Here is a 15,613-nt window from a genome sequence, read left to right as displayed (position 1 = left end):
AAAAGAGGAGATTGTGAGTTTCTCTCACGACTCGATTTGTTAATCAGGTGACCCCACGTAGAGTCACGGTCCATGTTGGGTAGACATAGGATGGGAATTGAAACTGATTGGGCAATAGGAACTGATCTCCTGTCAAAGCGTGGCATGAATTACAATTGATGGCCTTAGCATGTAAAGGGGGAGGGCTTTTAGGAACCAGTTTGCACCTCTTAAATCTAGAATCGGACTAAACGGTCTTTCTTCCAAACACGGTCCTTCTTCCAAACAAGAAAGTGTGCTGAAGACCTTTCCAAGAGGGAACAGACTTCTCTGGTTACAGCGGCAATTTTGTTGGGTCTGCCACTGATTGGTCCTAAGAATGTTGAGGCTGACAGTGAAGCTAGAGTTGTACCCCTGCGGTTTTGTCCTCGTTATCCACTCATCTGACATAGTCACTGCCTAATGCTTTCAGCAGTAAATTGTAAATTAAAACACTCTGGTGCCGTGTATAAACCAGATTGGATGCTCCATGTCCTTTCCCAGGTGTCCCACTGAGAGTCTTGCACCATGGCTTGCTAGTCACTCCATGCCAAAGACATGTATAACTGAGAGCAGGGTTGAAGTGTTGAGTTAGGGGAGAAATCACTTGAACACACTAACGCTGTATAACCACAGGCCACTAGTAAACAGATGTGGGAGTTGGAGATAAAATCGCAGAGGAATAGCTGACTCCAGACCTGGTGTTGCATTAGCAATGTAGCAGGCTAGCCGAACAGTGCCTTGACTACGCAAGTGGCCCCAGCCACTGGTTTTCTAGCGGGCTAGACACTGTGATTGAGGGAATCTAACCCCAGCCTTAGTGTTGCTGTATTGTCTGCTAGCGTAGCAGCTCGGTCGACTAGCTAAATATTGCCTCACATGAAGCTACTCGGTTGATATTCACCACCCTTTGCAGTTCAGAAGAGTGAAATAGAACCAATATTAGAAAGTCTCATTCGAATGGATTCTCTGTGTTCTAGGGGACTTAAAGTGGATGGCATTCTAGTAAGAACACTAACCAATATTAACTGTTGCATTTGGAACAGACTTTATTACTTGTAAACAGATTTGCTGTTAGTGTAGTGCTGGTCCAAATATGTTTGTGTGATGATTAACCATAATTACCATTAATACTGTGTTTGTTTTCTCTCCACAGCAATCATTCAGGAGTTACAGAGGAGAAGCACATAGTCTCTCTTTCTCTCTCTCTCTCATTCTCTCACACACACACACACACACACACACACACACACACGCGCGCACGCACACACAAATTTATGCAGGGACTTAATCCATTCAGCTTGATTTTGATTTTAAATCATTCAGTTTTTATTTTATTTTCCCCACCATCACCATTGCTTGCTCAAAAAAGTTTACACCTCTTTTGGGTGTTAATGAAATGTGTGTATGTAATTAACAGTTACTGTAAAAGCTCAGCGAGCGCACACACACAAACACACACATATGTATGCTCTCTCTCCCTCTCTCTCTCTCTCTCTCTCTCTCTCGCCATCACTCCCTCACTCACTCAGCAACCACACCAGAGTTGCAATCATCTACAGACAGGATGTGAATGCATGGTTCATCATCACTCTAACTGTTCTGTGTTTTGATACATATTGAGAGTACAATCAAATGCAAGACTTTGTGCTGCTCCTAAAGAGCACAGCTAAATAATATGGCATGTAAATAGTAGTAGGCGTCTGTGCCATGGTTCACTAGTGAACTGTATTATTGAACTAGCAAGCAAGCAGGCAAGGTAGCCTCAGTGGAGGTATTTCCTCAGTTCAGGGCTCTGTCTCAAATCGCGCACTATGCACTACATTGTTACACTGTGTAGTACGTGGACTTTTATCAGGCAGTCACACAAATCAATCACTAATGCTTTTCACTGAACATAAATAGACACTTTATGTGCCAGAACATCCACTACCACATTTTAAAACCACCTCAACTCTTTTCTCCTCATTTGCATTTGTTGTGTAATGGCCATTATGAAAATTAAAAACTACAAAGGCTCTGCCCCTTCTGCTGCTTTGAGCAGACTGCAACCATCAAGCATTAAAAATTTCTGCTCAGTTCTAGCACAACATCCAGGTATTATATTAATAGTACTACATCTCACTGATATTTCCCAGTGTGCACTGTGGAAGTATGTAATCTGAGATTTGAGAAACAATATAGGTTTGCATAATTCCTAGAAACACTGTTTTGTTTTGTTTTTCTTCTAACATTAGCTGTCTTTCGGGATGGATAGGTAGATATGATGTATTAGTTAGCCATGTAGCCAGCCTCACAGGCCAGGCATTTTACACCAGTGTTTGAACAGATCCTCAAATGGAACGGATTCCTGTCAGGAACTCATGATCTGAGATAGAGATAGATTCTCTAGTGTTTCTAGATGGACTTGTTTGTATAAAGTTGAGAACTTTTTGCCTCTGTACAGCCATGTAGTCTCTCAGGATGCTGATGTGATTTAGTCTACATTTACATATTTTCTTCTGTCCAGAGCAGTTAGAGTGATGCGGTGTATACTGTGAGATTGACACAGATACACATGCTCCAGACAAGACAGGGAGACTGGTGTAGAGAGAACAGAGGCAGCACTGTAAACACAATAGCTGGACACCAACACACCAATACACACCAACAAAAATAGCGTAGTGTAAGTCACTACCAGGTAGACTAATGAGTTGATGGATACACACACACACACACACACACACACACACACATATGCTCAGGGGGATTTAATTATTGCATTACATAAAATAAACACACTAAACAATAACCTTGAACACAACCACACAGTCACTATGCAAAGCTTAATTCAAACGTCATTGCAACCCTTTTCAGTTTGACCAAAGTTAAATAATCATTTGGAGTTGACTCCGATTCCAAGTGTTGAAGGAGTTGATTCCACACAATCTTTTAGGCCACATGTCCTCGCCAATGAACTCGGTGAGCTCTTTTTGTTTAATGCCTGAATAAACTCGTGCTAACATTACCTATACTTAAACGGGTACCTGACTCTTCTCAGCTTCTTTGGTTGGCCAGGTTCAAGGTTTTTTTTTTTTTTCTTTTTCTTTTCTCCTTTTTTCCCTCTGTTCTCTCTAAATTGAAATACTGCCAAGACTGCTCATGTATTTGCCAAGGAAAGAGGCATTTGTCCAATGTTAACAGTTGAATAGTATACATTCTTGCACTATGTCCTGTGTGAATTGAGCAGAACCATTTTAATGTGTGGAATTGACTCTAAATCACTTCTGATTCCCAGTGCCTGGAATCAGGTAATCAGCTCTTTTTGGGATCAACTTCCAGCTGTGTGAATGGATATAAATAACAAGATATAAATAATTATATTTCTGTTTAGACCACATTGCCTTTTATACAAATGTGTGCGAGTAGATATGCAGTGAGAGTGTACAGATATATACACACGCGCGCACACACTGATGTTTTGGTGGGCAGGGTTTCTTATTATTGGGTTTTTGTTTATTTCTATAGTGCTTTACTATATTTGAAACTTTTTTACACTGAAACACACACACACACACACACACACACACACACACACACACTGGAGCATTGCCTTTATACCCAAATACAGCTGCTGCTGCATCAACATGCCTCTGTGTTATCTCTGTGTGTGTGTATGTGTGTGTTTTGAGGTGCCTCTGTGTGTTACATACGCATATCCTGTTAATCAGTTGACAAAATCATTCTAATCTCTCATTCTCAGGCTGCTTAAGTATTGCCATCTTTTAAGAGACCAGTCTGCAGGAGTTAGCAATCCCCCAAAAAACTGTTTTCACTATGAGAGTGTATGAAACATTTTGGACTAAATTGATGTTTAAGGGACCACCGTAAAACTACAACTGACCAGGTATTATTTGGGTGATTAAGTATTCTCAGCAAAACATGAGAAAATGAAACCTTTGTAAAACTGTATACATGTATGTATGTGTGTATGTCAGCCAGTAGCTCATTTTGTAGTGTTACAACCTGGAGTTGAAATTGAATTAATTGGGATTTTTTAAAAAATTATTTACTAAATGTGTAACATTTGAAGGTGCAAATATTTTTGCACCTTCAAATGTTAATTGTAATTGTGTACATCAAAGGTTGTTTTTTTTATTATTATTTAAAAAAAAAACTTTTTTAATTAAACAAAAAAGCAGACGTATATTGGATTCATATTCAATTTCATTTTAGGATGGCGCTGTATTTGGCACCATCCATCAAACCTAACTGGTTTCCTAGTCCCTGCTGATGAAAAGCTACCACCCCCATGCTTCAATGTCAGGACAGTGTTCTCAGAATGCTGAGCGGTGTTGGATTTCTGCCAAACGTAGAGCTTTATGCCAAAGGCCAGAAAGTACATTTTTGGTTTCCCACAAATTTGCCGAGTCTCAAACTGGCAATTATATTTGCCATTTTTTTCCCCAACAGTGGATTTCTTTTTGCCACTCTTCCATAAGGTCCAGCTTTATGGAGTGTCTGGGGTATGGTTGTCCTATGAATAACTTCTGTCATCTAAGCTATGGATCTCTCCAGCACCTCTACAGTTGCTCTTGGCCTCTTGGTTGCTTCTCTGACGATCGTTACAGTCTCCTCTAGGTAGTCATAGGGAGTTGCCGTGCCACATTCTTTCCATTTTTAAAAAAAAATAATGTATTTAATGGAATGCTGTGGTATGTTCAAAGTTTGGGATATTTTTGAAACCAAACCCTGATTGCTACTTTTACGTAACTTTGTCCATGACTTGTGTTGATAACTCCTTGGTTTTCATGATGCGTCTTGATTACGTACTGTGCCCTCCACTAATATTGGCACCCTTGGTAAATATGAGCAAAGAAGGCTGTGAAAATTTGTCTTCATTGTTTAACCTTTTGATCTTTTGTTAAAAAAATTCACAAAAACACTATTCTCATGGATATCAAACAGTTGCAAACAAAACACCGATTTATCAAAGACAATATCTTCGTGAAATATGAGAAACATATATTTGAAGTATATTCCCATTGATGTTTGAAAAAAATTTTAATCTCACGAAATTGTGATCGGTTCATGAGTTCGACCACATTTAGAGACTACCGATCGAGTCATAGAATGTAATTATCGGTCGATACTGATTGACGGCCGATTGATCAGAGCATCACTAATGGTTCTTCAATTAGAGAGTTACAGACCTTTTAATCTAAAGACTGATGTGGAGCTTTTGAATGAGATTCAGACTTAGTTAAAACTATAGGGCCAGCAAGCTGAGAAAACTTTAAGAAGACAGACGCCTGAAAATGGTGACAAACCCAGCAAGGCACTTGCCCACTAACGTAGACATGCCTATGCAACCATTCAATTGACAAGACTGACTTCAATTTAGGTTTTCTAACTAGCCAATTGTATAGTAATTGCCAGTATGATGAATTATATTTTATGCTGCATCTGAATCCTCTCCTGATTGTAGGTTGATTAAATAAATTTTTAACAGCATTTACAATTCCATTCATTGATTGAGGTTTCCAAAACAGTTCTAGATGATCTTGTAGGGTAGTGTTGGAGCCTCACAGCTCCAGGTTCAATCCTGAGCTTTGGTTACTGTCTGTGTGGGTTTCCTCCCATCTCTAAAGCATGCCTTTATGTGGACCGACTATGCCACGTTCTCTCTAGGTGTAAAGGAGTGTGTCAGAAAAATGCAAAAGAAAAAAATAAATGCAAAAGAAAATCAATAGATAATAGATGCTTTTAGACCATTAATGTGTTGGTGTCCTTCAGTAGAGTCTTGAAATCTTCAACACAAAGCAATTCTCTCTTTTTTCATTTGGAGTTTACTGTTATAACCTGGAACTGAAATGACATAATGGGACTGTGTCATGACTCTACATGAAAAAAAAATCCCATAATATTGAAATGGGGCAAAAATCAATAGTCTGCAAAGTTATTTACAAAAAAAAAGTTAGGATTGCACAAGTATTTACCTCATTAGGGTGAAACCAATAAATTAGTTCTGGTTTGACCAGGTGTGATCAGAAGTCACATGTGATCTCAGTGTAAATATCTGCTCCTGGCAGGCCCCAGAGTTTGTTATAGAACATACAGTGCCATCCACTAATATTGGCACCCTTAGTAAATATGAGCAAAGAAGGCTGTTGAAGTCAAAATTGACTTTGATCTTTTGTTCAGATAATTCACAAAAAATACTCTTCTCTCATGGAGCTCAAACAATTGCAAACACAACACAGGTTTATACAAAAACATCTTTATTAAATATAGGTGTGCAACAATTATTGGACCCCTATGAATTCATATGAGAAAAATATATTTGAAGTATATTCCCATTGATATTTTACTTTTTTTTTTTTAGTACATCTGCATGACTAGGAACAGGAACTTGTTCAACTATGACTTCCTGTTTTAGAGGGGTATAAATATGAGGTAGCAGTACAGTGGGCAGTTTAACCTGATAATTTGTTTATCACAAAGCTTAAAAACAGTCATAGATCATCCAGGTAACAACCCAGTATTAAGAATCAAGCACATGTGCAATTTTGAACTGTTAAAATGTAATTATCATACAGCTGTCATCAATTAAATTATTCTGATTAACCCCAACAAAAGACTAGCTGTTTCTGTAAAACTTTCTTCACATCGTCTCTGTTTCATCTGACTGCTGAAGCCATGATCTGCAAAGAGCTTACAAAGTGTACATGGTATCTCACTTGTTGAAAGGTATCGATCAGGAGAGGGGTATAAAAGAATGCCTGAAACATTACATATACCATATAACTTTCTGAAGACCATCATCTAAAAATACAGAAAATGGAGCACCACAGTGACCTCACCAAGAACAAGACTTCCTTCCAAAACGTATAAAAAGAACAAAAAAATTACCAGGGAGGCTGCTAACAGACCTACAGCACCATTAAAGGAGCTGCAGGAATATCTGAAGTACTGATTACTCTCTTCATGTGACAACATTCTCTTGTTTCTTCACATGTCTGGGCTGTGGGGTAGGGTTGCAAGAGGGAAGTCCTTTCTCATAAAAATACATCCAAGCTCAATTAAATCACCCAAAACCAAAATGTGGCAAAATGTGTTATGGGCTAAGGAGACCAATTCCAAAAGGTAAAATAATTCCATAATTAGCAAAAGATCACCATACCCACGATATAGCATGGTGGTGGCAGCATCATGTTTTAATGCTGATTTTCTTCAGCCAGAACTGGGACTTTTATCAAGGTGGAGGGAATCATGAATAGCTACAAATATCTGCCAATTTTAGTACAAAACCTTCAAGTGTCTGTTATTAAGCTGAAGATGAAAAGGTATTTCACCTTTCAGCACGACAATGACTCAAAGCATACATCCAAATCAACAAAGGAGTGGCTTAACCAAAAGAAAATCAATGTTTCTGAATGGCCTAGCCAGAGCCCAGACCTGAATCCAAGTAATAATCTGTGGGCTGACCTGAAGCGGGCTGTGCACAGGAGATGCTCTCACAGTTTGATGGATCTAGAATGTTGTTGCATTGTACAGTTTGTAATTTTTTACATTAAAGCTGGAAATGTTCTGATATGGTTTATCTTTCTTCATTATTTTTTGACATCACAAAAACCTGCTTTTTTTAAAACAGGAGTGTGTAGATTTTTTATATCCACTGTAAAAGTTGTATCTGAGCTTGTACATGACGTGTGTATAAATTTTCTGCCAGTTCCCACTCAACACCACTGACACAGCACTGACTGGGATTTACTGTAGTAGAATCGATATCGAAGCTCAAAAGCAGCATATTATAAAGTTCTTTTCTCTCCCCATCTCAATCATTGTTTTGATTTTTTTTAACTACTTTTTAAAAATTCTCTGCACTGTAGCATTAACAGCCCTAAAGTAAACATTTGCTCCCTTATGAGGTAGATGACCCCCTGACCAATGAGCTGTCAGAATAACGAGATTAATGCATAGTCTAATTCCATGCCCTGACACAGGCATGTTCAGAAGACTAGAAGACTGGATTCTTTTACATTTACAGCTTTTGGCAGACATTCTTGTCCAGAGTGAATTACATTTATCGAGTTTATACATCTGAGCAGTTGACGGTTAAGGGTCTTTCTCAAGGGTCCACCAGTTTGGCAGTGCTTGGGTTTGAACTCATGACCTTCCGTTCAGCAGCACAACCATTGGCATCATTTACCAAATTCAAATGTTTACATTTAAATGCGTTTCCATTTACAACACTTTCTGACGGCTGGGCATGGTGGTGTAGCAAGTAGTGTTTCTGCCTCACAGATCCAGGGCCCCCAGTTTGATCCTGAGCTGTGGTTATTGTCTGTGAGGAGTTTTTCTGCAGCACGGGTGTCCTCTGGGTTCTCTGGTTTTCTCTCACCTTCCTAAAACATGCTAAGTGGATTGATTCTTATAAATTGCCTATAGGTGTGAATGTTTGTGTGCACGGTGACCTGTGATGAATTCACCACGACCCTGACCAGGATAAAAAACGGCTACTTGAGTTGAATGCAAGTTGAAGTCCTTCAGTAGAGAGAGATATTTTAGGCAGTGGAGGCTTGATGGTTAAGGCTCTGGGTTACTGCTTGGAAGGTCAGGGGTTCAAGCTGCCACTGTTGGACCGTTGAGCAAGGCCCTTAACCTTCTCTGCTCCAGGGGTGCTGTATCGTGGGTGACCCTGCACTCTGACCCCGACCTCCTAACATGCTGGGATATGCAAGGAAAAAAGAATTTCACTGTGTTATAATGTATATGTGACCAATAAAGACTCATTATCTTGAACCCTGGTTATGCCAACCATGCTTCATGTGTCAGGCCTTAGTTAAATACATGCTTAATGAACTCATTTAAACAGTTACAGCAATATGGCGTACGTTAAACCTCAATACTTGTCGAGTTAAATACGAATAAGAAAAAACAGAACGAGTCCGTGAAAATGGGGGATGCTTTTATTGTTGTTGACGCTGGCGTGACGTCACATCCTGTTTGTGCTCTGGTGAGGAGCTGAATGCCTGAAGCCTAATAAAAAAAATAAATAAAAAAAATAAAAAAACCCACCTCCAAAGTAGATTCGTTAAGTGAATTAGCAGCGAGAACGGAGTGTGATCGGAGTGTGATTGGAGTGTGAGCTGCGGTGAGTGGAATTAATAACCGAAGAGTTTTCACCCTTCCTTCATTATAGTAAAAACGCAGCCCTGAGAATCCACTCTGTATGTTTTGATGAGCGCAGATACGTTAGCATTTAGCATCCTGCAGCTAACACACACGCCGTTAGAAGTGAAGCGGACTCAGCCGAGCCAGCAGTTGGGCTAGCGCTAGCGCGGATTAATACGACAGGTCAGGGAGTGTAAATGTTAAGACGTAGAGAAGTGTGATTATTTCATTAAGTGTGTGTGAGAGAGGTTTTGAATCTAGTCTAGTGTCCTCTATTTTAAAGCGGACAGCTGCTAGCATGTTAACTGAGCTGGATAACTCGCAGCCTAGCATGCTAACTCTCCCTGTTAACGAAGATAAGGGTTTAATGTTATAATGTTATGGAATTCGGAGTGCACATTTACTACTTTTGTTTTGTTTTGTTTTGTTTTTTTTTTAAAAATAGAAGTAATTTTACTTTGTATTCAACAGACCTGGATTTGAAGTGACTCACTGCTTAGCGTAGTTAGCTTAGCTCGCACTTTTCTGCCTTAAGTTTGAACGCTACCTGGATAGATGTGTGGCTAAATAAATTGGCTTGTATAAAAGTTGTAATATCGATTTTAAAGTCTGTAGTTATAGTTCTGCAGTTTGTACAGCTTTGTAGTACTTCAGCTAAGTCTTGTAGTTTTATAGGTACTAGTTGATAGGTGTTTTTTTTAAAGGTAATGTGATGCATCAGCGATATCGATAACCGGTTCTCCGATATACTGTACATTTATTTCATTTAAAAACGCGGAGTCGTGTTGAACTGGAATACACGTCATCGGTGGTGTTGATGAATCTGTACTATTTCTAACAGACAAGATCAGAAAACCAGTGTGTATTAATCAAACACGTTGTGAGGAAACTAACAGTGTGGGTGTGAGGATGTGGTGATGAGAGAGAGGTGGAACTTTACTGTTACAGACACTGGCCTCACATCCTAATGAATCAGTGGTTTATCAGGAGGTTGTAATGGACCTCTAGTCGGACCCCGGATACACACCAGGCGCCTTCAGTTCACACCGCACTACTGGCATGGATTCATGCTTCATTTACTTATTTATTTATAAAGAAAACCAAATGTACAACCTGCGTCAGTCAGTACGTTTACATGGACATCAATATTCCGATATTAACCCGATTAAGACGATACTCTGATTAAGAAACTACCATGTAAACAGTGATTATTGATGACCTTAATCTGACTAAAGTCATACTCAAAGTAAACACAAATCGAATTAAGACGTGGAGTATTCCTGTTTTAGTCGCATTATCGAAGTGTATTACAGACGTGTAAATACCTTAATCACACTATTAACGTCGTGTGGGAGTTTTCACCACATTGTGAGACAGGACACGTACACACACGGCAGTGCTCAACCGTTTGACGGCAAATAAGAGATCACGGCTGCGTCTGAAACCACGTACTTACCTGCTACAGTATATTGTAGGTGAAAGACGCGTATTTCACCTGCTATATAGTAGGTAAGTACATGGTTTGGGATGCAGCTCACGACTTCAAGCAGTCATCTATTAGCACGTGCAGCATGACAAATAATTAACTGCACTTGAAGCTTTCGTAAATTAAAAATGAAACACCAAAACTGTATACAGTGCCATAACGAAGACCAACTGTGTGTTGATGTGAAATTCTGGAGGTAACATCGGCGCAGTGATGTAATGACGTGTGCTGTTAATCAATCTATGTTCCATAACATGTAAAACGGGAACATGAAAGGAATATCCTAAAAGCAACTCGCGTAAACACCTTAATCACATTATTGTCTTATTCAGAATAAGCTCAAAAATTAGATTATTGCTGTCCATGTAAACGTAGTAAGTGTAACGAGATATGGCAGGGGTCCTTAAACTGATTTACCAATGGGGTCGCAAAAGAATAACGACTCCTTTTGTTGCATTGAATTGTTTTGCGAATTAACGTTAGAAATATCCTTGATGGATTTTGTGTGCTGATATTTTGAAACGTTATTGCGAGTCACATTCACACAAGCCGTGGCTATTAAATTAGTTGGCTTTTTTGTGGCTGTTTCTCAATTCTAAGAATGCAGAGTACAAACTTAAGTTGTCGTGAAGGCCAGTCTTGCCAGGCTACCTTTGAAGAACAAACTCTGAAGGACAGTAGGACGTAGGATCTTGGCGAGACTTGAGATGTTCCGTGATCTTACTGTTGCACGATGGACCATCCCAGCACATTTCTAGTAGCGGGACAGGGTCCTCATCTCTTCAGTGCTCCTTAAGTAATATGTTTCAGCTGGTTAATAGAGTTACTGTTCACCAAAAGTTAATTAAGCATGTTTTAATGTAGTAAGCTAACAAGTTTACCATTACCTCAGGATGGGAGCTAGCATAGTTTAGTTAAAACACTTCTGAGGGATAAATTTGACTTTTCAACAACCTTTTATATATATCTCAAAATCGTTCTTTTTAGATGCATATTTAGATTATCATCATTAAAAAGATGATAAAACTACAGGTATGGGTCAGGCTTCCGTCATCCACTATATTGTGTTGCCGCAATGACTTCTGGGACTTCAAGCAGATTAGGTGCACCCAGGTCTGCATCCTCGATATCAAGAACACATCCGGGTAATTTTGTGTACTTGCGTTCTTGAGTATAGGAACAGAACTTCGGCGGTGGACGATGGCGTAGAACGAGTACATGAGGACGCAAGAATGCATATTGAGAAACGGCCTTTGTCTGTCCTGACATGCTACACAAGTGCAGTTCACCAAAAAAAAGAGGACAAATTTCCCTGTCCATCTACCGCAGTGAAGCAAACTAGCATTGTTTCTCAAATAGCACACTTGTGCACTATTCTACACCATTATTGAGTTAACATTCACTGGATTACCTATTACAGTTAATGTTTGAATTTTAAAAAACGTCCTACGTCGCCTTCAAACCTACAGAAAGGTCTGTTTTCCATACCAGCTTTCGGGATTTTCTAGTTTAGTAAATACTTTTGAATGTAAGGTCAGAGTTTTCGATTTTGAGACTCAGCCCTTGACGGCAATCCTGGCGACAGCAGAAAGATTTAAATAGCGACAGAACTTGTCTGTGTTTAAAATCAACGTGCGATTAAATCGCAAAATATTTTACATTTGGACTTGAAATACCAGGCCGGGAAATTTTTGCCACTTGTCGTGCCATCTAACGAGTGGCATGTTTATTTGTACGTAAGATACGCAGCAATTGTGTAAATAATAATGACTCTGCTTCTGCATATGCACACAAAATCATGTTTGAAGTATAAACCAGGCTGTTTTGCGTTGGATTATTTTCCTGTGACAACACATCACTGTAGACTGGTAAGTCAGTGCAAGCAATATTCCTTCCTTCCGTTTTTAGTCACTTATATTACCCATACGTATGTTACTGGCACAAAAGGTTCAACTGTTACAGTAGTTGTATATAATAAATCTGGGAGAAAAAAATAGGGTGGTGAAGACATGCAGTTGCAGATAATTAATAATATCCATGGGAGTTGTTTGCCCAAAAGTTTGGGAACCCCTGGGTTATGGGGATAGACAAATTTGGGAGGGCTGTAAGTGCAACACAGCTCAATAGAAATGTGTCATGAGCAAGACAACTCACTTTGACACTTTGTGCAACCTGTAGATTTACAGAAGTCATAACATCTTTGTAGATGATGTTTTAAGCGAACTCCAGCTTGTAGGAAGTGTGATTGTCATTTAAATGAATTTCTGTGGAGATTACGATTCATTTATGACCATGGGTAACATGGTAAGTGACAAAGCATAAAACAAGAGCCACGCAATGCCTAGGCTCGTGTTCTACGCAGCCTGGCTTATACTTCTGTGTTCATTTACTTGTGAGCAGGTACATACAGTTCCAATCAAAATTATTCAGCCTCCATTGTAAATCAGGTTTATTGTCAAAATGTGCAGACTTTCAGCTGTTTGCAATGAACAAATCAAACAAAAGCAATTGAAATAGTTCAACAATGAATGCTCCAAGTGTTTTCCCCAAATTCAACTGAAAATGCAACTTATAATGACGTCTAGTTTCAAAATTATTCAACCCCCTGAATAGAATCCCTCACAACAGCACAAATATGCAGAACAGGTGTTGTCTCAAGCGCACCTGATGCAACTAATCAAAGGCTTCATTAATTGCACCAGGTGTGCTTGAGCTGGAACACATGAAATACCTGAACTGGCTAGGGGCGGAAAATATATGAAATATCTGGACGGGGCAGAAAAAGGAAGCTATCAACATCTGCAACCAGATTTCCGAGAAGGCAGATTGTGGAAAACCCTCGAGTGACTGCAAAAGACCTGCAGCAAGACTTGGTGGCAACAGCTACTGAGGGTTCAGTCAGCACAGTAAAGCGTGTACTAAACACTGAAGGTTTCCGTGCTAGAACTCCAAGACATACACCACTACTGACCCAAAAGCACAAGAAAATCAGCTCAAAATCATATAAATAAACCACAGAAGTTTTGGGATTCTGTTCTGTGGAGTGATGAAATAAAACTGGAACTTTTCGGCACAATGGATCAGCGGTATGTGTGGAGGAAGAAGAATGAAGAAAGAACACTCTGTCCACAGTCCAGCATGGTGGTGGCTTGGTGATGCTCTGGGGCTGCTTTGCATCCTCTGGCACTGGAAACCTGCAGTGTGTAGAAGGCAAGATGGAGTCATTGACGTATCAGGAAATCCTCAGAGAAAATGTTATGCTGTCTATGAGGATGCTGAAGCTTGGGCATCATTGGACTTTCCAACAGGACAATGATCCCAAGCATACCTCAGATTCCACCAAGGCTTGGTTGCTGAAGTTGTCCTGGAAGAATCAGCTGGGCCATCACCATCACTTGACTTGAACCCCATAGAAAATCATTGGTGGGATTTGAAGAAGTTGGTTGCATCATGCAAACCCAAGAACATTACTGAACTGGAGGCCATTGCTCATAAGGCATGTGCTGAGATTCCTCAGGAACGCTGCCAGAAGCTATGCTTTACTAAGTACTAAAGATATTTGCCATTAAGGGGTTGAATAATTTTGAGACTGGAGAAGTCATTATAAGTTGCATTTTCAGTTGAATTTGGGGAAAACACTTCATTGTTTTGAACTATTTCCATTGCTTTTCTTTGATTTGTTTGTTGCAAACAGCTGAAAGTCTGTCAATTTTGACAATGGAGGTTGAATAATTTTGATTGACTGTAGCGGCCTGCCATCATACTTGCATTCAAGTAAACTTGTCCACCATGGGGAAGTAAGTGGAAAAAATTAAACAAAAGTCTCATCATATTTTAATTGGAAAACTGGACACAATAAAATGCTGAGACTCCCTACTTACCACCATGTTCTAAATCGCCAGTACTATGCTGTTAGATATTAAAGTTGATCAATCGGGCAGTAGTTAAGCAATATCGCATGAGCAAGATTGTGGTTATTCTGAATAATGGCACAGCTGTGATTTGGTTGGAGGCCTGGGCCTGCAGGGGTGAGTCTATTAGGTAATCACAGCAGTGCCAATATTCAGTATAACCACACAATTGCAGGCACGATATTGCTTTCATACAACAGTTTTATAAATAAGAGCTTAATATAGACTAATTGACATTTCGCACGCAATATGCCCAAATGTTTGTTTTTTGTTTTTGCCCCTTTAGCGGAAATAGATCTGTCAGCCGGCTACCTACCTAGCTCACATTGATTTGTACATTCCTGGTGAAGATCTCTCTGTCTGACAAGCTTTTATATTTTAATTACAAAGTTATATTTCTGAAAAGTATCATTTGCCTGCTGATGATAACGCTATACTATACTGTAGTAACTGTTTCGAATTAGGAAGTGGAATTTTACGTGGTGAACTCGGACGAGTGGACACAGTCAAACATCCCAGTGCGAAACTAACTGTTATCTAAAAACAAAATTTATAGCCCAGATATGTATTATTCTTTTCGTAGACAGTTCAGCTAGCGATTTTTCCACTGCTGAGTTATATAACTCTATATAAACAAAACATTCAGTATGTGTGAGCATGCATTTCATGCCCATGCTTACAGGACGATTGAACTCCCTCCCTTTCAAAAAAATAAACCTCTTCATCCACAACCCCCCCCTGCAAGGTTTGCAGTCAGGGTAAAGAATTATAAAATCTGCAGAAGAGGGGTCAGCTCATCTCTTCAGTGTTTCCAGTCACATGACCGCACACACCCGATGATTGGATTGAGGGCTGGTTGACTCACCATGTTTTGGATGTGCATGATATGCTGTTACACTTTTGAATGTGTGCACATCAGCTCGTCTGTACACCTCTGCATGGCACGCTTACCCATAAACCCCCGCAGAAGTAAAAAAACAAACAAAAAAACAGTCTTTAAGCGTGTCTCGCGCAGTTGGTGTGTATCGAAAGCTTGGTGAAA

General features: G+C 39.6%; 2 protein-coding genes across 6 annotated transcripts in view; both read left to right on the top strand.

Annotated features, from left to right (window-relative positions):
- vaspb (vasodilator stimulated phosphoprotein b) overlaps positions 1-7,591 on the top strand; it is a 44,815-nt gene extending 37,224 nt beyond the window's left edge. For all 3 annotated transcript variants that reach the window (XM_017465777.3, XM_017465778.3, XM_017465776.3), the window contains one exon: positions 1,175-7,591. In XM_017465777.3, the coding sequence (XP_017321266.1) occupies positions 1,175-1,209 (35 nt within the window). In that variant the 3' untranslated portion in view covers positions 1,210-7,591. The remainder of the gene's footprint in view (positions 1-1,174) is intronic.
- Positions 7,592-8,987: 1,396 nt separating this feature from the next.
- The window catches only part of akt2 (v-akt murine thymoma viral oncogene homolog 2), a 31,067-nt gene continuing 24,441 nt past the window's right edge, over positions 8,988-15,613 (top strand). Inside the window, exon 1 of one of the 3 annotated variants that reach the window (XR_008393904.1) lies at positions 8,988-9,154. The gene's annotated coding sequence lies outside the window, so the exon portion shown is untranslated. Of the gene's footprint in view, positions 9,155-9,199; positions 9,358-15,613 lie in introns of those variants that run through there. The other 2 variants (XM_053678059.1, XM_053678060.1) reach the window with 2 other exon arrangements.

Source organism: Ictalurus punctatus, chromosome 4 (genome assembly GCF_001660625.3).
Source record: "Ictalurus punctatus breed USDA103 chromosome 4, Coco_2.0, whole genome shotgun sequence".
Taxonomy (NCBI): Eukaryota; Metazoa; Chordata; class Actinopteri; order Siluriformes; family Ictaluridae; genus Ictalurus; species Ictalurus punctatus.
The sequence above is the reverse complement of the archived record's forward strand: the minus strand, read 5'-3'. Positions and strand labels throughout refer to the sequence as shown.